Source organism: Corvus brachyrhynchos, unplaced genomic scaffold (genome assembly GCF_000691975.1).
Source record: "Corvus brachyrhynchos isolate BGI_N302 unplaced genomic scaffold, ASM69197v1 scaffold223, whole genome shotgun sequence".
Taxonomy (NCBI): Eukaryota; Metazoa; Chordata; class Aves; order Passeriformes; family Corvidae; genus Corvus; species Corvus brachyrhynchos.
Window position 1 is genome coordinate 2,967,538 of NW_008237174.1, and position 18,761 is coordinate 2,986,298.

General features: G+C 43.8%; 1 protein-coding gene across 1 annotated transcript; it reads left to right on the forward strand.

The window, feature by feature from the left end:
* The first annotated feature begins 10,949 nt into the window (after window positions 1-10,949).
* Window positions 10,950-18,742, forward strand: LOC108445340 (syncytin-1-like). The gene is made up of 3 exons (XM_017728811.1): window positions 10,950-11,280; window positions 14,471-14,644; window positions 15,896-18,742. The coding sequence occupies exons 2-3, from the start codon at window positions 14,576-14,578 to the stop codon at window positions 17,291-17,293; spliced, it is 1,467 nt and encodes a 488-aa protein (XP_017584300.1). The 5' UTR covers window positions 10,950-11,280; window positions 14,471-14,575; the 3' UTR covers window positions 17,294-18,742.
* The last annotated feature ends 19 nt before the right edge of the window (window positions 18,743-18,761 follow it).

Consider the following 18,761-nt stretch of genomic DNA (forward strand, 5'->3'; position numbering starts at 1 on the left):
GGGAAGTTTTCAATTTCTAACTTGTGTTTTATATTGCAGGCTCAGTCATTGGTGCTTTTTGTATTAACTAGCCCCTTGCCAGGTCCTTCTTTCTTTCCTGAGACCAATGTGTTTTATCAGCTGAACAGGCTGGAATGGAACAGGGGCAAAGACAGTCAGTCCCTAGCCCTTGGTCCCCCAGTCACACTGATCACTCCTGCACCTTCCCTTAGGCCTGAACAGCTGCCTTTCCTCATATCCCAGTTTCCCTGAGAAATGCCAGTTTGGGAATACAGTGGGCTACAAAGCAGCAGCGTGGCTGGGCTCCTCAGTCTGCTCAGCTGAGCTACGCTGGGGTGTGTGGGAGAGAAGCCTCACTGCCCTGCTTGGCCGGCTGATCCCCAAACAAAGAGCTGAAATACAGAGTTCAAAAAAGCATCTTCAAAGTCCCATCCCTCTATGTCAGAATATAGGTAATAACACCAGAACATGAATAAAGCCTCAGTGCATTCCAACACAGTTCAGCCTGGGAAGCTCTCTCCAAGCCCAAGGCCTGAGAAGGTCCAAGGGACTGAGGGGAACATGGCAGCCTCCAGGCTCCTACAAGCACAGTCAGATGATCCTCAAGGAGGAATTACTGTCAAGCCAGAACTTGAGAAAACTTAAACATTTGAATTGTCTTCAAGTAACATCCAGCTGAAGTCAGCTGGCCTTTAATCTGGCCCTCCCTCCCCTCAGCACACCATACCACTCTCAAAGAGAAATCCAGGGAAGAATAAAAATGAAAGAAATAGGAAAGCCACACCTTGTGGTGAAAGGGCAAACAGAACACCCATGGTGAGGGGTGGGGAGTACCAGCTGCCACCAGCCCCAGCAGCAGTGCTGTGGCCCTCCCCTGGCAGAGGGTGCCATCTCAGAGACCCCAGCAGAGGGGATTTGCTCCTTCTCAGAGACCAGCCCCCACCATGTGCTTCAGGACCACCAGCCTTGATGAGCACAGCCAGAGACACTTATTAGAGAACATCCATTAAGCATGGGAAAGCTGCAGAGGCCGCACCTCGATGAAGGGTTAAAATATTGGAAGGAGAGTGCCTGCCAAATTCTAGGAACACAAAATGCCAGACCTCCCATATTTTTATTGCAGACTTCTGCAATAAGAGTCACTCCATTAGACCCCACCAAAAAATATTTGTCTCCATACTTAGGTCCCTCAGCTTAATGACTTCTAAGGGAGCCCTTTCACACCCTGGAAATCAAGCCAGTCTGGAATGCAAGTAGGTGGTACATGAGGTTTATATTAACTCTCATATGTCTAAACAAAAAGGTGTCAAGCATTGAAAGTCATCAACTGCAAAAATTCTTACAATTTAATTGCAAACACACCCCTTGTCTTTCATTCAAGGTGCTTAAATCAATAGTGCCTTTGCCCAGACTCAGATGTAGTTCTTTAGAGAGGGCCCAGAGTCACTGACCCTCCTAAAGAGCAGCCCTGAGTGTTCATGTGGGGCAGCCCACAGCTACAAGGATGTCTCCCTTTACATTCCAGTGTCCGCTGGACCAACACGACTTAGTTCTGTAGGCAACAGTAAACATGCATGTACTTGCTACCCTTAGACCTACAAAATACACTGAAATCATTTTAGGACACAGTTCACAATGAACATAACTTATCCACAAAAGTGTTTTTCTGTAAAAAGGTCTAGTGCCTAGTTAAGGTTTCTGCACTCTCATCTTCCCTTCTCCATCCATGAATTTACCCTTATACTTCTATTTTGCCTCTAACTGAAGGCAAATGACCTTAAAATGACTACTTTGTCAATCTCTTAGAGGAAATAAATTTCCACAATCAAAAGCTTTCATCAATTAATTTAATCACGGAATTTTAAATTGAAAATGCCAGTCAGTTAACTCTAGGGAACAGTCTGCTATGACCACCTGGCTAAAACCCCCCCACTTTCCCAGGACTGCAAGTTTACACACACACCTATGCTAAGTGCTCATTTCAGCCTCTCCTAACCTCCCCAGCTCCAGCTCCCCTCAGGCAGCTTTCTCCAGCAAGAACTGAAGCCAGCTGCCCTGAAAGCATCGAAGGGAACCACCTCTTTAGGTTAATCATACAGTGATTAATGAATAGTTTTGCTAGTTTCTCAGAATATCCCCTCTGTAAAGTGAGGGCAGAAGTTACCACAAGTAGCAGCAATATTCAATTATCTTCTTTTTTGTTTGGTTGCTTTTTAAAACAAAAGACTCAACAGAAAACTCTGAAACACCCAGAAACATTCTTTCCTTTAAGCACTCCCACACAACAGACAAATTCCTCCTTTCGTTCTGCTCGTTCCACTAACATCAGCATGTGGAAGATACCCATTTATATCCCAGATAGACAGGGATCAAAGCCATAAGACAGGAAGAGTTTAAGCTTCTGGCCCTTCAGGGATCAAAGGCTTTCTCTTTCAGGAAACCCCCTCCTGAGTACTCACCCAGCACAGTGGAGGCCCCAAAAGCAGAGACCAGGAGCAGAAACAAACCCTTTTGTCCTACCCTTGGTTTTAAGGGCTGGTGTTCCCAGCAGCCCTGGGGAGGCCATCAGTGGGAATGGAGACACCTTAAGCAGCTGCACCTGAAGCCACACCTGCCCTCAGTCAGTGTCTTAATGAGGACTTAGTAAATGAAAACAAAGATAGTAACAATCCCAAAGCAAGGGAGGGGGTAGTTCACACTTTTGAGCAGATCCATGGCTCAGCATAATCCAGGGGTGACAGCCTCTGTTCTCAGCCTGCTCTGGGGGAAGCAGGCAAGGCAGGATCACCAGAATAAACTCCACTGTCAGTTGTATGGTGCTGTGGAGGAGCAGGGGAGTGTCAGTGTCCTGGCACCCCAGTGCACTGGAGCTGGACAGAGCCCACAGCTCTGTGCTTCCGACTCGCTCCGGTGGTGCCCAGCTGTGTGTGCTCCGAGGCTCACTGCCAGTGCCAGAGGCAGACCTGGAGGGATGTGCCAGGGGGGTTGTTCTGCTCAGGGCAGCAAAGGGCTGCCCTTGGGACTTCTCCAGCCCCAGCTGGGGGATCAGGGAGCAGGAGGCTTCCCAGAGAGCAGCTCTGGGGGTCATGAGAAGAGGAGAACTAATACATAACCAGAGTCATCCTAGAGTGGTTTCTTTCTCCTGTTTAAAATCAGCATCCTTCAATGGGGCTGTTCTTGTAACAGAGGGCTATTTCTTTTCATGCTCACCATCTTATGGCTGCTTGTCCTCCTTGCCCTTTAGTTCGAGCCACAGTTATCTCTGCCTTATTCTGACAATGCAGCTTGTCAGAATCCATGACTGAGATATTTCCAGGTCAGCTGAATTCAAACTCTCATATGTCAGCTTTATCCTGTGGGGAATTTGCTTTATTATTCAGATACCAGTTGGTTGTAATTAACGTAGCAGGGGACAGAAATGCTGAGCCATGTTCTTGCAAAAACACGTATTCCTGAGATACCTGTACAGAAAAATGTGTCACTTTGAGATTATGCAAAATTAACAGGTTTCAAACAATCTGTTGGGCATCTCGATTTTCTTGCTGTGTCAATGGAGCCAAAATCATGGCTTAATTATTAAATTGCATTTATGCAGCCTCTGAATTTGATTGGGGAGAATTATTGCAGTCAAGGCCTGGACCCTGTTGTGTCAATTACAGCCAGAAAGACTTTAAAACACAGCTCCAGCTTCAAAGGCTATTTTCTCTCCATACCAACAAACAGAGTGCTTTCTATCCCCATTTCCCGGACAGGGAACTGGGTCACAGCCAGCCTTTTGCCTGAAAGTGGAAGGGGAAAATATTTCACCACCAGCTTGAATTCAGTGAGAGCAAATGTTGGGCATGGTGAGCCCAGTAAGGATGTCCTGGACACCCACCACATTCTGGAAAGGCAGGTGAAGAGAAAGGCCCAGCTGTGACCTTTTAAAAGTGTCCTCAGAGCAGAGGGTACCTGGCAGCCACAAGGTCTCTGCAGCAACACAAGGTGAAATCTTGCAGAGGGTAAAAATGCAGCTCTTTCCTGGGACTGATGGTCACTGACAGCAGCTCACAAGGGGCTTTATTGTGCAGGACTCCTTCTTTGCCATTGTGGAGCAGCAAGTTTAATTCCATTTGTCCCCATATCTGCCTCCCTGAAGGGGAATGGACCCCTCCAAGTGTCTGCTTTGGCCCTCTGCTCTGCACCTGCCTTGGCCACCATATTCCACTTTGGGAAACAGGAATTTTCGGAGGCTCAGGGCAAATGCTTGCTGCCTGACACACATCCAGGAGAAAGGAGACTGTATGCATCTGGTGAAGATAATTGTTCTCTGATCTCATTGCTGCTGATCTAAACCAGTGTGAATTTGCACTGAAAATGATGAAGCAATGCTAGCATGGAGCCAATGTATGCGAGAGGAAACTCAAGCTTCATGGCTCCAGCTTGTATTTAAACCACACTGCCTACATGGATTGCTGTGTATGACATCATTGAGATAACACATCGTATAGTGCTGGAGCCAGATGAAACAGCATCTGCCCTACCTGCCCTTTCCTGTGCTGTTGGACACATTAGTACCCAAGGCACAGACAGGCTGGAAAACAAAAGCATGTGCATGGCTATGCTCCTGTGTGGGCTCGATTTACTCTTGAATATTGTCATCTACAAAATATTCCTGAGCAGTAGAACAGCTTAGGTGATGGGCAATACCTGACCATTTTCTCAACATGGTCTAGTCCCAGCTGTTCAGCATTCTGCTGCAGCAGAGCAGCCCTTTTGCTCCCCGGCTCATCCCATGCAAGTGCACTAGATCCGAAAGCTGGAGGGGACTATAGCTATAATTTACATGGTTGCTGTCTCCTTCAATGAACAGCCTTCAGCCACCTGGAAGTCTCAAATTTCTTGTCCATATCACACCAAAATGCTCAGCAGATCAGAAGAAATGCTCAAAAGTGCATCTCCCCAAGTGCTCTCAATTCTGCAAAGGCTTATTAATCATGAATATTTCTATGCATCAGTTTCTGAAGTATGTAAAATCCTTTTTTTTCTCTCTTTCTTTTCCTTCTTTCCTTCCTTCCTTCCTTCCTTCCTTCCTTCCTTCCTTCCTTCCTTCTCAAGGTCAGATCATAACTGTCAAGATCATATCCTAACTGATGATAGAAAATTCTTTCATCCAGATAAGACCTTCAAGTGTCCCACATAGGCAGGGCACAACTAGGACTGTCAGTGGAAAGCAAGGAAATGCAGTACAGTTTGGCAGCTTTCAAAATGTGTTTCAAGATTGGATCTGTGACTGTGGCACATGTTACTTGCTATGATGACAGACCAGGCTAAAAAAAGTGCCTTTCCCAAGAAGGGAGATGCGCAGAGCATGCCACTGGTACAGCCCAGTCAATTGTCCTTTCCAGGAGGGTCTTACCGTATAGACACGTGCTCCATTTTGGGTGAAGTCTGGAGCAAATTGCCGGTTGCTGATGAAATGTTTAACTCTCTGTTGCTCTCAATTTTTTTAAGCAGAACCAAAGCTACAAAAGATTTGATTTGTACTCAGGTATATTTACTTTTTAAACCCCAAAGCATTTGAATAAGAAAGTGAAGCATAAAGTTTTAAAGAAAGAGAAGCAGAACACAGCAATTGAGGTGAAACCAGGGAAATGAGTCTAAGTTCTGCATAAATACAGGAATAAGTCCCATCCTTGATCCAGGGAGATGACTAAATATAGAAATGCCTAGTCTATATTTTAATATTACAGTTATTACTATTTAAATCAAAGCAGCATTTTGGCCCACAATTTCCCATGGTTACAGAGGTTCTTTTTAATCCTGAACTGTGCTTTGGAGAAGAGGCTTGTCTCTCTCCTACTCAGTGACAGGAAAACTATGTATATTAAAAAAATACTTTCGAAGCCAAGTTGTCAAGGCTTTGAATTTCTCACTATGTAACCAATTCTCACAACATGCCAGATCCTGGAAATAGGGGTCAGATACTTTGAGGTTTTCCCACCCTTAATATTTACATTCACAAATGGCTTGCAGCATAAGATTCTGAGAAGTGGTCAGAGTGATTTTCCCGTGTTTGTTTATCCATGGTGACACCGTGGCCAGCTAGCTCATGAAATAATAATGAGCCTGTTTCAATGTAATATACAAGGAACTGCCCTTTTCAAAGAGTTCCAAGTCAGATGGGGCTATTTGTCATTTTTGTAGCTGAACTGATTCAAGTTGCTGCAACCTTCAATCTGTATTTTCTTTCCCTCCCTGAATTGCATTATGTAGTTAATTTAAATTACTTCAGCAAACAACCATGGCATATGGTGTGCTTCAGTTGATAAAAGTGTACCTTGGAGCTTTGGCCAGGTCGCACAGACATGGAATTAAGCACTGGACCCATACAGTAGGCAAAATCCTGGCCTTGGCAAAGTTAATGGTAAATGTTTTGGCTTCAGTATAATCAGGCTTTCTGCCTGTCCTTCCTTCCAGGGAATGAGATAGGAGGGAGTAACAAAAATAAGAAGGTGATAATTCTTTAGTGCACAGTCCCCAAATGTAACCAGTTACACAGTGGCAGCAAACTAGAGACCTCTACACAGCCACTTGTTTGGCATCAGAGATTACCCTTTTTCTGCAGGTCTTATGCAGAGTTCAGGCCTGGAAAGGAGTTTCTAAGGGAATAGCAGAGCAATATGTTGAATCTTGAGAATCAATCATATAAATTATTTCTGAAATTACTCTGCCCATTACCAATTTTACCCACACATGTGATGAGAACATTCTTCTTTTTGGTCTATAGCCTGCACCCATAAGTCACAGACTTTAGAAAAGGCCCTGTGATTTACCTCACTAACACAGACAGTGAGCTGTGAATGTTCTGTGCCCCAAAAATGTGGGCCACCTGGGTGGCACAGCAAGACAGCTGCATCATTCCTCAAGGGGATGAAGAGTGAAGGGATGACAGCACAGACTGGGGGCTCTGCCCTGCGCCCCTTCTTTGCCTTGAGTTCCTGCTTGTACTTTGAACTTTCAGTGTGCAGCTTTCTAGGATGAAAAACTACAGCTCCTAAGCCTGCCCAGAAGCTCTAACTGTTCCTCTCTGCCTTTGGCACTGGACATGCATTCAGACTGGTTTTGCACATTTCCCAAATTTGGTCACATCATCATCAGGAGGACACAAGCAGTCACTGGGATGTTCAGTCTTCCTCAATGGCTGAACCAGATAATGAAAGACATATGTATTCCTGTTGGGAAGGGTTTCCCAGCCTTCCCTAAGTAATTGATGTCAGCATCAATACAGCACTTTTTGCTGCTATGGCTCAGTAGCATTTATGGTAGGTTTCTTTTTTAACCATGCTTTCATTTTTTCCTATTTCCTGCTCTTAGAATCTTGTCCAGTAAATTCCTTGTTTGGGTTTTATGGACTTTTTGATCATATTTCTTAGAAGATAATTCTTTTGGGATGTCACAAGCGCAGAGGAACTTGAAAGAATTACCATTGTTGACAAGATGTTTGGCCATGGACAAGTGTTCCTCATTAAGAACAGATTCTGTTTTCTACTTATAAAAACAAACTTCCTGCACGCTCCAGTTACAAGGAAATGGCCTTATTTTTATAAGGATGTGTTTATGTTTGAAGCCAGCAAGGGGCTTAGTCCTTGTCTGGCCTTTTATCACGTTCATGGCTGCTTTCCCTTGCCCTTGCAGAACTTGAGAGAAACTCCTCTCAGTACACCATCAACCCTTGACCCAAAGCAAAACAAAAGTACCTTAAAAATAATCTTGTGTGGTTGCTGCAGGCTAGCACAGAGCTCCACATCAGAATGAGGTCTAAAGTAATCCCACCCAGTCTGGGTTCCTGCTGGCTCTGTCCTTGCCTTGCATTATTAATAACAATTTATTAGTCTTCGGCCATGTTCATCATCTTGCAGCACATACACTGATGCAAATTGAATGCTCTAGGAGCAATAGCATGAAATGCCTCTGGTTCCCCAGGAAAGCTGTGATAGAACTCAAATAGAGCCTGGCTCTCCTGGGTCTCATTTGGATTTTGTTTTTTTCCTTCTTAGTGCCATCTTCACCAGCCTCCCTAGCTGGAGCTTGGCACAGCTGACTGCAAGGGGTTTGGCAGGCAGGAGCAATCCAACAGAAATGAATGGAGTTGTTGGAAGGCTTAAAACCAATCATCTGGATAAGTTACCTGATGTCACAAAGGGTGAAGATATTGGAGATCTAGAATTCTGGCTTAAATCCTGGCAGAAGCCATGATTCCGTAGACATTAAAGCATGTATTTAACTAAAACCTCCCACTACCCCATCCCTGGGCAATCAGGCACGTGAATGTGTGTTTAGCTTACTTGCTTTGCAGGGCTTGTCAGGAATAGCTGTTGCCTGCCTGTTACCCAGAGCTAAGTACTCCACACCTTTTCTGCCGGGCTTTGGACCACTGTGGAGCTGTTTCCAGAATTAATGAGGATTTATGGCCACACTGCAATGGGAAGACTCTTGGGTCCCCATTGTGCTGGTCGCATTCTCTCCTAGTTCTGGCAGCCGTGCCCACCTCTCCTGTGTCTGTAAGCCTGGGCATTTCCCCCTTGCTGCCATCTGCCTTACACACTCATGCACTCTCAAAAAGGTCTCACCTGCTCTTAACAAGGCTGTCTTTTAGTCCTCTTTATTGTCCATAAATCATCTTCTAAGTTCCTTGTGATGTAAACACAGGGCCTGAAAGGGATTATATGTTGACAAAAATCTTAGCTTACTTCAGATACGATGGTCAAAGGTTTTACATTAAACCTGTTATTTCCATTGTAACAACTCCTGTTATTTCTTTTAATCTTTTGCTAAGGATGAAGAGAAGGCTGCAGGTAATGGGAAGGAGGGGGAGCACATTTAAATAATTTCTATTTTAAAGCTTTAAGAAAGGCTTTCATTTTATTTAAAGCCTGTACTCACGCACTTGCATTGTCCTTAGCAAAAAAAAATTCAAATAACAGAATCTCCCACAGAAGGGTATTTCCCTGTTTCAGGCAGCTCTCACAGCAATGCACACAGCGAGCCTGAGTTAATTTTGGCTCCATCCTCGCATGCTCTGGGCTCTGGCCCCAGTCCAGCAGAGCACTTAGAGGCTGTGTTTCTCGCCCCTCATGAGCCGCCCACCGGTTTCAGCAAGTCCCTCTGCCTGTCTTCAGAGTTAAGCATGTGAGTAAGGGCTGTGCTGGAGCAAGGTCAGAGGCAGCCCCATGGAGGCTGAGCCCTTTGTATCTCCAGAGCATCTTGAGGGTTTCAGAAGAAAAGCAGTGCACAATGAAGCCAAAGTTTACATACAGAGATGTCTGTAAACTTTAAAATGTAACCCTGTGAGCCTCCAGAAGTTTGATGTGTCCGCACTCGCCTTTTTTTTTTAATAAGTAATATGTAAAATATTATCTGCCTCAGAGTTGATACAAAAGTAACAGCTGTGCCTCTTCCAGATGAGGAAAAAAAACCCCCATGCAAACAAGCTCACGCACATACACACACAGAGTGAAAAATACTTAATGTTGAAGGATTTATAGTCAGTATTGCTGGGTCCTCCTGTTTCACGTAGATGAAAATGGGCATCTAATCATCAGCATGATGATAAAAGCATTAAAAAGCATGTGAGAACAAGAAAAAGGAAGAGAGGTGGGCCTGACTCAAAGCAAAGGTGAAAAGCACTGATGGGGCTCACATTTACGAGCTGCTGGCAAAGGGACAGGAGTGGGAGCAGTTTGTGGAGCAGTTTTGGCCGTTCTGACTGAGTGGAGGGCTGGGGGAGGGAGGTGCGCGTGGTGGGGATAGTTAATCATGTCTGCAGTGTTTTGGCAAGGTCAGGAGTGGATTACGTGTGTCAGGCCCTGGCTTCCCTGACAGTTTGAGAGGGATTAGGAATTGTGCTGGCTCAGGCAGTGAGAAGGTGATGAGACTTTGTTATCTCCCATACAAGAATTCTCGATAATGAGGGGAGGAAGGACACTGGGGACTGGAGAGGAAAACAAAAAGTCTCTGCCCTTAGGCTAAGCAAAAGGAAAGCTGCATAATGAGCAGGGACGTTTTATACAAAGGGTGAGGGGTATTCCGGCACCTTGTTAAGTGGGAGTCAGAAACTAACATAGCAGGTTGGTTATGCTAAAAAGGAGAAATTTGTGGTGTAGGGGAATTTTTTCCACACCTGCTAATGGACAGGATGGAAGTGGTGAAATGAGCAGAGACACCAGCAGGGACGTACAAACACTGGGAAGCACACAGTTTACAGAGCAGCCCAGGCCCTGGGCTAGCAATCAGGAAACAAGCCTAACCAATGTACATGTGACAGATGCCCCCGTTTAATAAGTATGGTTGGAAATGGGCTCCCAATGTGCCTTTTTTGTTTTCCCTATTGACCCTCTTTCTGCTGGATCTTGAGCATGGACAGCCTACAAAACCAGTAATCACCACTTGTTACCAGTCCCCAGTTTGGGGGGCTGCTGAGGGGAGCACAGGGGTGTCAGTGCATGCCTGCTCCCCTGGGTGAGGCCAAGGCTGAGCGCAGGTGGGTTGTGGATGGGGACCACAGCACGGGCCAGGCCACTGAGGAGCTGCTGGGAGGGCACAGTGGTATGAGGAGGCAGGAAACAGCACAGTGCAGGTGCAGCCCTGCTCAGAGGGGAGCTGGGTGGGCCCGTGTGGGTCACTGCCTTTACACGCACTCCTGTCTGAAGCTATGAAATGCCACAGCTGTCAGTAGTCGAAGTGCTGTAGTGGTGCAGCATCCTATCCCCTCCTCGGGCTGCACTGTGATCTCAGAAATGTTTGTTAGGCCTTGGCCTTGACAAACAGCACTTTGACTCAGCTCTTCTTGAGCTTATCAGAAACACTGTCTGCTCCCGGGAACTTGTGTTGTCTAACAAGCTCCTGGTTTTAACTAACAGCCTTGAAAACTTAGTTTTGTTGCCTGCTTAACAACCCAAGTGAAACAATATTTTTGTTATCAAATTTACTTGCTGACCTAAATTGCAGCCAGGATGGAAAATTACTGTGACTAAAGCCCACTCCCTCATGGCCATATAAACAGCGGTGCAAAGACAGACCCTAGAGCTCTCCTGGACTGCAGCGGGCTGAGACCAGCACCTCTCTCTGAGTGGGGCCTCAGAGCAAAAGAGCTCTCAGCATTGCTGCTCCTGGAGGACCATCACCAAAGGACAGCAACAGAGCCTGGGCTAATACCCCCACTCCTAAGGGCTCAACCCCGAGAAGATGCAAAGACATCCAGTGTGAGTCCTTCACTGAACTCAAGGGAATCTTTCACAGGTATTTACCTTGCACATGCTCCTGTAGGTCTGTGTGGGTGTGAATGTGCTATGGCCAATGTACAATGAATGTTGCTCTGCTAGATTCTTCAGTGCTTTAGAGACATAAGTTAAGTTAGGCCTGTAAGTGAGTTATTGTTGTGCTATTGTAAGTCCTATAAGAATCTTTTGTTAAATTGTTTAGATTAAACTCTCGACCAAGTGCTGTTAAGTCTAAATGCTATTAAAACCTTTAGGCCTAAATTGCTGGTGAAGTCCAGGGCTAAGTTTGGCAAGGAGGTTCACTCTGTACGTTGTGACTCAACAGGAGGGTGTCCCTTATTCCTTCTTATCCTTCCCTTTCCCATCCTTACCCTTTTCCCATTCCCATCCTCCAGGTAGATAATTTTTGTTTAATTTTAATTTCAGATTGATTGATTTTAGGTTTTAGTCCATTTTTTCTCTGTGTGCTTTAACCATCTAGTAAGCAGTAGAGTGAACCTTGCCAACAAGTTTGTCACATTTTCACTTTAATATTAAACCTGCTTTTGCTGATACCTTTGCCAGCGATTCTTTGAGCAACCTAAAATACTCATTTGTGACAAATTATTGTAGTCAGCAGGATGGGAAATTAAGTCACTGACTACTTAAAAAGCATGGAATAAGTCCAAGTCCTAAGTTCTCAGATGAATGGGCTTGGAATAATTGGCATGACTGGGAAGCTGTGGAGGAATGTCTAGAAGCAGCTAGGGGCCATATAAAGGCTGGAAAAAACAAAGGAATTATTTGTAAAATATTAGGCACCTGCCTAGAAGCTGCCCGCCAGTATAGGAAAAATCAAGTTAAAGAGAAACAAGAGCTGAAAACTGAAATAGAAAGCAGGAAAAGAACTGAACTATTACTGTCCTTGAAATAGAACAGATGCAGAGACAGTTACAAGAAGAAAAGAAAGGAAAACAAAAGCTGAAGGAAAAAGAGCTCCAAATCCTCCTGACACTGTGCAGATCAGAAAGATAATTGCGTCCCCTGAAGACTGGGATGGAAATATATGGGGTGATCCCTGTGATAACATACCAGGGGAAAATGATCTTTTATCTCCTTCAAACTCCCCTGTGTATGAAGTCAGATCCATTATAAAAACAGAGGTAACTACTGGACCTCAGGGTGGATGAAGAAATCATAACCAAATGCCAACTTCTGTTTGATCGGATTCAGATAGCAAATTTGCAAGAACACTACAGCCATAAGCCAGGTGAAACTGAAACTGAATATTTATGGCGAGTTTGTTGATCTGGAGGAGACAGAGTCCTATCAAGTGGTAAAGAAGCTAAAGGGTTTTGGGGTCCTGCTGTCTTTTTAACTTCTGGTCCCTACCCCCCAGATGATCCCCATTTGATCACAAGCAGGATGGCATACTGGGCTGGTGAAATAGATGTGAGGGAGAGAGGAGAGCCTCTGATCACGCCCATTAAATCTCTGAGTGAGCTCTTCACTGTTACGAAAGCTGCCCGTGTCCAAGCCGTGCGTAAGCGTTGCCCTATTAATGCTCCCATTACAGCACCTGTAACCTATGAAATGTTAAAGCTGCTAATTAAGGGAGCCCTTGACATACTCAAATCCTACCTGGCTTCAAAATGAATTGAAATTAAAAGAAACACAGCCTTTAATGCAGAATTGGCTGGGAGTGTTGCTGCAATTTTAGAACACAGAGAAATCCCCACCTGGGCAACACTAGTGAGTGACAGCATAAATTACAGTTGAGAGATAGGATGGAGTGATTTATCCAGTAAAACTGAAAATAAAAGTCATAATTTTAGACAAATTGACTATTCCCAGGAACCAGGACCTACAGGTCATCCATCCAGAAAACAGAGGTGCTAGAAAGAGGTATATAATCAGGCATTATCATTAGGTATTGCAAAAGCTCCAGTTCAGAGACAGCCTATTGGTGTTATCCAGAGCCTAATTGATGCATTCCTGAGACAAGATGACAACAATCAGAGAGAATATACTCTGAACACTCAGACACCAACACCAGCATCAGATTCAGGGAGGCAGAATAACCCTTTCTCTCCCCAAAATCAGGGATCAAAAAAATGAGTAACATCTGGACAGTACCTGGGCCTGCCAGTCCAGCAGCTCAACGCTCATCAATGGATAGATAACAATGGCCCATACATTCTGACTCCTCATTGTCATTGTCAATAATAAAATTTCTATTATGTACAGGAGCCCAAGTTTCAGTATTCACACAGCAGGATGCCCAAAAGCTGGGTGTGCAACCTGTATAGCAAAGATTTAAAATCACTGGAGTGAACTGCAAGAGCTTCATATTGCCATGTATCATTTACCGTTTTTGCTGAGGAATCAGTAAACCAAGTGTCTTCTCTTGACATCCCCTTAGTAAGGGGAGGTGCATCTAAAATTGGTGAAGGTTTGAAAGGTTGTTGTAATATTGTAATGGATTTGCATTTACAGAAATTTGTAATTTGTAAACTTTAGTAGGTTCTTCAGCTAATTCCTTCTGCAGCTGCCATTACATAGACATACTATTTCCATATTGTAGAGTTTTGTGTCACTTTTTTCCAGGGGGAAAAGTTCCCTGTAAGAGAGATTCCAGCAAATTAAATGGTTCTCTGGTTTGTACATGATGTTCCTGATGTATTTTCTCATCTTGTTTCACTGCTTGGGCTAAAGATAAAAGTACCTTTTTGCATTCAAAAGATCTCTGTTTTGTCTCTTCAAATGCAGTTGAGCCAAATACTAAAGGTCTCTGCTCTGTCAGGGCCAGTTTGAAAGAGGTTACAGTAAGTACCATGCTCTGCAAAAACCCCTTCTGCTGTAGTAGGATCATGGGGTTATATGGATCCCAGTGATTGATATGTTTTTAATTCCCATACTAGGGTTCTGATTGCCCTCATGATCTGAGGGCACCTAGCCAATGTTAGCCAAGGGTGGCCTGGGTGTTTGAAAGCTGTGGCAGCTACTGTTATATTGGTCCAGGAAGCCCAGAAACTCACCCTTGGGCAGCACACTGTAGTGTATGTACCCCATGCAGTACTAACTGTACTAGAACAAAAGGGGGGACATGGGTTGTCCCCTAGCTGAATGCTTAAGTACCAGGCTGTGTTGTTGGAACAGGATAATATTACTCTAAAAACAACATCTGTTGTCAATCCTGCTATGTTTCTGTCCTCACCGTTGACTGGCAGTGTGCCCTGCCCGAGCATGACTGTTCACAGATCGTAGCAGAGGCCTATTCCAGCAGACCAGACCTGAAGGACGTGCCTCTAGAAAATCCAGACTGGGAATTGTATATGGACAGAAGTAGCTTCATGCAGGATGGTAAACAAATGACAGGACATGCAGTGACAACCCAGGACAAGGTAATCAAGGCAAACACTGCCACCAGATGTATCATCACAGAAAGCTGAACTGATTGCACTGAGAGAGCTCTAGAACTAAGCAAAGGAAGGAAAGTAAATATATGGACTGATTCTAAATATGCATTTAGTGTTGTGTGTACCAACGGAGCCATCTAGAAGGAAAGAAGGCTGCTAACCACTCAGGGCAGTGGAATCAAGCATGCCAACCAGATCCATGCACTCCTGCAGAGTTATTTGGAAGCCTACAGAGGTGGCTATTATGTATTGCAAAGCTCATCAAAAGGGGCACATGACTCCCAAAGCAGGAAACCACTTTGCGGATGAAATGGCAAAAGGGGTATCCTAGCAGTAATACCACAGAGAGAAATCGATCTGTCAGGGTTTACCCCAAAGTATGATCAAAGTATGAGAGAGACCACCAGTTAATTGAGTCCCTTAAGGCTAAAATCAAAGAAGTTGGTGGGCTGTTACACCAAAAGGACAGGCTGTAGTCCCATCCCTACTCCTTCAGGAGATTGCTCTGTGGGAACATGAAGGTACCATTGGGGAACAGAGAATCTCTTGAAACATTTGGAGAAGACAGTAATAGGAAGGGGAATGACCGAAATTGTGCAATCTATAGTAAGCAAATGTGAAATCTGCCATTGACACAATCCTGATATGAGCAAAAGAGTAGTGCTAGGGGTGACAAAGGCCAGAGACCTTCCTGGAGATTGTTGGCAAATAGATTTTGCTGAGTTACCAAGCAAAGAAGGATATGGGCACATACTGGTGTTGGTTGACACCTCCAGTGGATGGCCTGAAGCTTACCCCTGTCGTACCTACACAGCAAAAGAAGTGGTATAAATTGTGCTCAATCATATAATTCCAGTATTTGGGATTCCTTTGGGGTTGTCCTCAGAGGGCTACACTTTGTTGCAACAATTGTGGGGGAGGTTAGTCAAATTCTGGGAATTGTTTGGGATCTCTATATGTCTTACAGACCCCAGGTGAGTGGCAAAGTTGAACGTATGAATAGTACCCTCAAAACACAAATCAGCAAAATTTGTCAAGAGACATCCATGACCTGGGTTCGGGCCTTGCCTATAGCCTTACTGAGAATCCACAGACAACCGAGGCAGAGGGACAACATAACTCCCTGAAGTATTGTATGGTGTGTCATATCAAATTCCACATATGCTGGGAGAAATTCACAGGAGGGGGAAAATTGACTTAGAAAAGTATTTAATGGCTCTAAGTTTCGCATTGCAGAAGCTCCAGAGGTTCATCGTGTTATCCAGACCCATAGGATTGGACACCCCTGCTCATCCGTTCCAGCCTGGAGACCGGGTGAATGTTAAATGCTGGGACAGTGACCCTCTGCAAGCTGAGTGGAGAGGATCAGTCCAGGTCCTGCTGACTACCCTCACCACAGTCAGAGTCGCTGGCAAAGGACCCTGGACTACTCCAGAGTTAAGAGGGCCTCTGCTCCTGGAACACCTGGAAAAACAGAGACGGATACAAATGAAGATGATGTGGTTTAAATTGTTTTTTCTATGTTTACTCTCTGCACAGTCGGTAACAATGATTCAGCTTTGGAACCAAAATTTGCATGCGGCTCTAGTCCAAAATGTGTCCAATGCTCTTCATAAAAACAGTTGTTGGATTTGTACTCAAATGCCAAGAATTAATGAGGATAACAACTGGCCATTAATTGGTGTTTTAATGAATGAGACAAACCTTAACAACAGTTGGGAACAGGTCACTAAGGACTACCTACCTGTAACTCTAAGCAGCTTAATTCCTGATCAAGAAAATTATAAGGTTCCCTGCGTGGTGGTTAATGTCACAGGAAAGGTCACTCTCCCTCCGTATTGTCATAAAACTGAATCTAAAATAAGGCTGGTACCAAAAGCCATAGTAGGATTGGCACAGACACCCTGGAGAATGGTTCCCCCGCAGGGTTCAGGATGGTATTGGATATGTAAAAATGAAGCATGGAAAGTTTTGCCCCTTGATAAAGACCGGGCCTGTGCCCTTGGGGCTATAATCCCAGACATAACAGTATTTGGTCACCTCAAAGAACAAAGTGGGTGGAGGTGGACTAATGTAAGAAGGATAAAAACACCCAATAATCCCCTTGTTGAGCATCCTATGATTTTCCATAGTGCAGTTATGGCTCCTATTCCTTCTTTAGAAGTAAATGAATTGGAAAAAGCAATTGTTAACATTTCGGCCATTATTGAACATACTGAGAATCAAATTTCAGATGCAATCATGGCCTCACGAGAAGAAGTTTGGGGTTTGGCTCGTGTGATTCTGCAAAACAGACTGGTTCTCGATTTTCTACTGGTCTCACAAGGGGGCATGTGTAGAGTCATTAACACTAGTTGTTGTTCTTATATAGATGAGACTGGAAGAATTAAAAAAGATTTGGCTGAAATTTGGAAACAAACTCAAATTTTAGATCAGGTAACTCTCGAAGACGACTCATTGGGCTTTGAAAATAATAACCATACACTTACTTCACAGTTTCCAAAGCTGATTTGGATAATACAACTGTTCATACTAGTTGTATTTGTAGTTAGTGTCTGCATAATGACTTGGTGTATGTTTCGATGCTGTAGCTTCTGGTCATCTTTATTGATTAATGTTAAATATAAGTGGTAGAGACTAGACAAGATAGAATTTTTTTGTCAAGTCTCTAAAGAGGAGAAATGATGCCTAAAGATTTTTAGCTTTTTAAGTATTTGTAGCTTTGTAGATTTTTAACATACAGCTGTATAGTTTTTAGGACTTTCTCACACTTTGGAACAGTAGTCTTTCTCACATTTTATGCCACATTCTTGAAATTCTGTTTGGTCTTATTTTCAAGAAAAAGAATTTCTAACAAGAATATCCTGCTTTCTACCAGCATCTTGGCCAAAATAATAAGATACTTCATGGGCATAACAAGATACAGGGCTAAGAACCCTTGGGGGGGGCTCCAGTGGGGCAGATGGAAGGGTGGGTTACCAGGGCAACCTCTCTCCTGCCGGATTTACTTGCTAGATATGCTAATTAGTTAAACTTATAAAAATCATGACAATTTGATGCTGTGTGTGTGCATAGGTATAATGTGCGCACCTGAAAGCTTTCATTAAAAGACTGCTCTTATGTTATCAATTTTAATATTGTTTGGAAAGTTTTTCTACTGAATTTAGGCAACAACTTAACTAAAATTAGGGAGATAAAACCAGAGGATTCCTTAAATCAGGAGTGGCATAGACTGGGAGAATGGTTACATCAGAAATTAGATCACACTGGCGAGGAAGCTTTTTATTTTGTTGCACAGAGCAAAGGGGGGGCCTAAGCAGGAAAACTTGTAAAACTATTCTTACAGAATTTCCTCAGTGTAGATTAAAATTACAGTTAGATTACCCTGCTAAAGCACCACCCCTACATATCAGTAACGGAAAAACTTACTGGGTAAGTCAAATAGATTCATAGAAAGGGATAATGGTCTATTGTAAAAGAGCTTTAAGCCACATATGACCACTCCTCAAGGTTCAACCCTTTGCCCATTGAGAAGATGCAAAGACATCCAACTGGAGGGGAATTTTCACAGGTATTTACCTTGTACATCCTCCTGTAGGTCTGTGTGGGTGTGAATGTGCTATAGCCAATGTACAGTCAATGCTGCTCTGCTAGATTCTTAAATGCTTTAGAGTCATAAGTAAGTTAGGCCTATAAGTGAGTTATTGCTGTGCTACTGTAAGTCCTATAAGAATATTTTGTTAAACTGTTTAAATTAAACTCTCGATTAAGTGCTGTTAAGTCTATTAAAACCTTTGGACCTAAATTGTTGGTGAAGTCTGGGGTTAAGTTTGGCAAGGGGGTTCACTCTGAATATTGTGACTCAACAGGAGGGTCTCCCTTATTCTTTCTTATCCTTACCCTTTTCCTATCCCATCCTCCAGGTAGATAATTTTAGTTTGATTTTAGTTTGAAATTGACTGATTTTAGGTTTTAGTCCAATTTTTCTCTGTGTGCTTTAACCATCTAGTAAGCAGTAGAGTGAACCTTGTCAATGAACTTTGTCATGTTTTCATTTTAACATTAAACCTGCTTTTGCTGATACCTTTGTCAGTGATTCTTT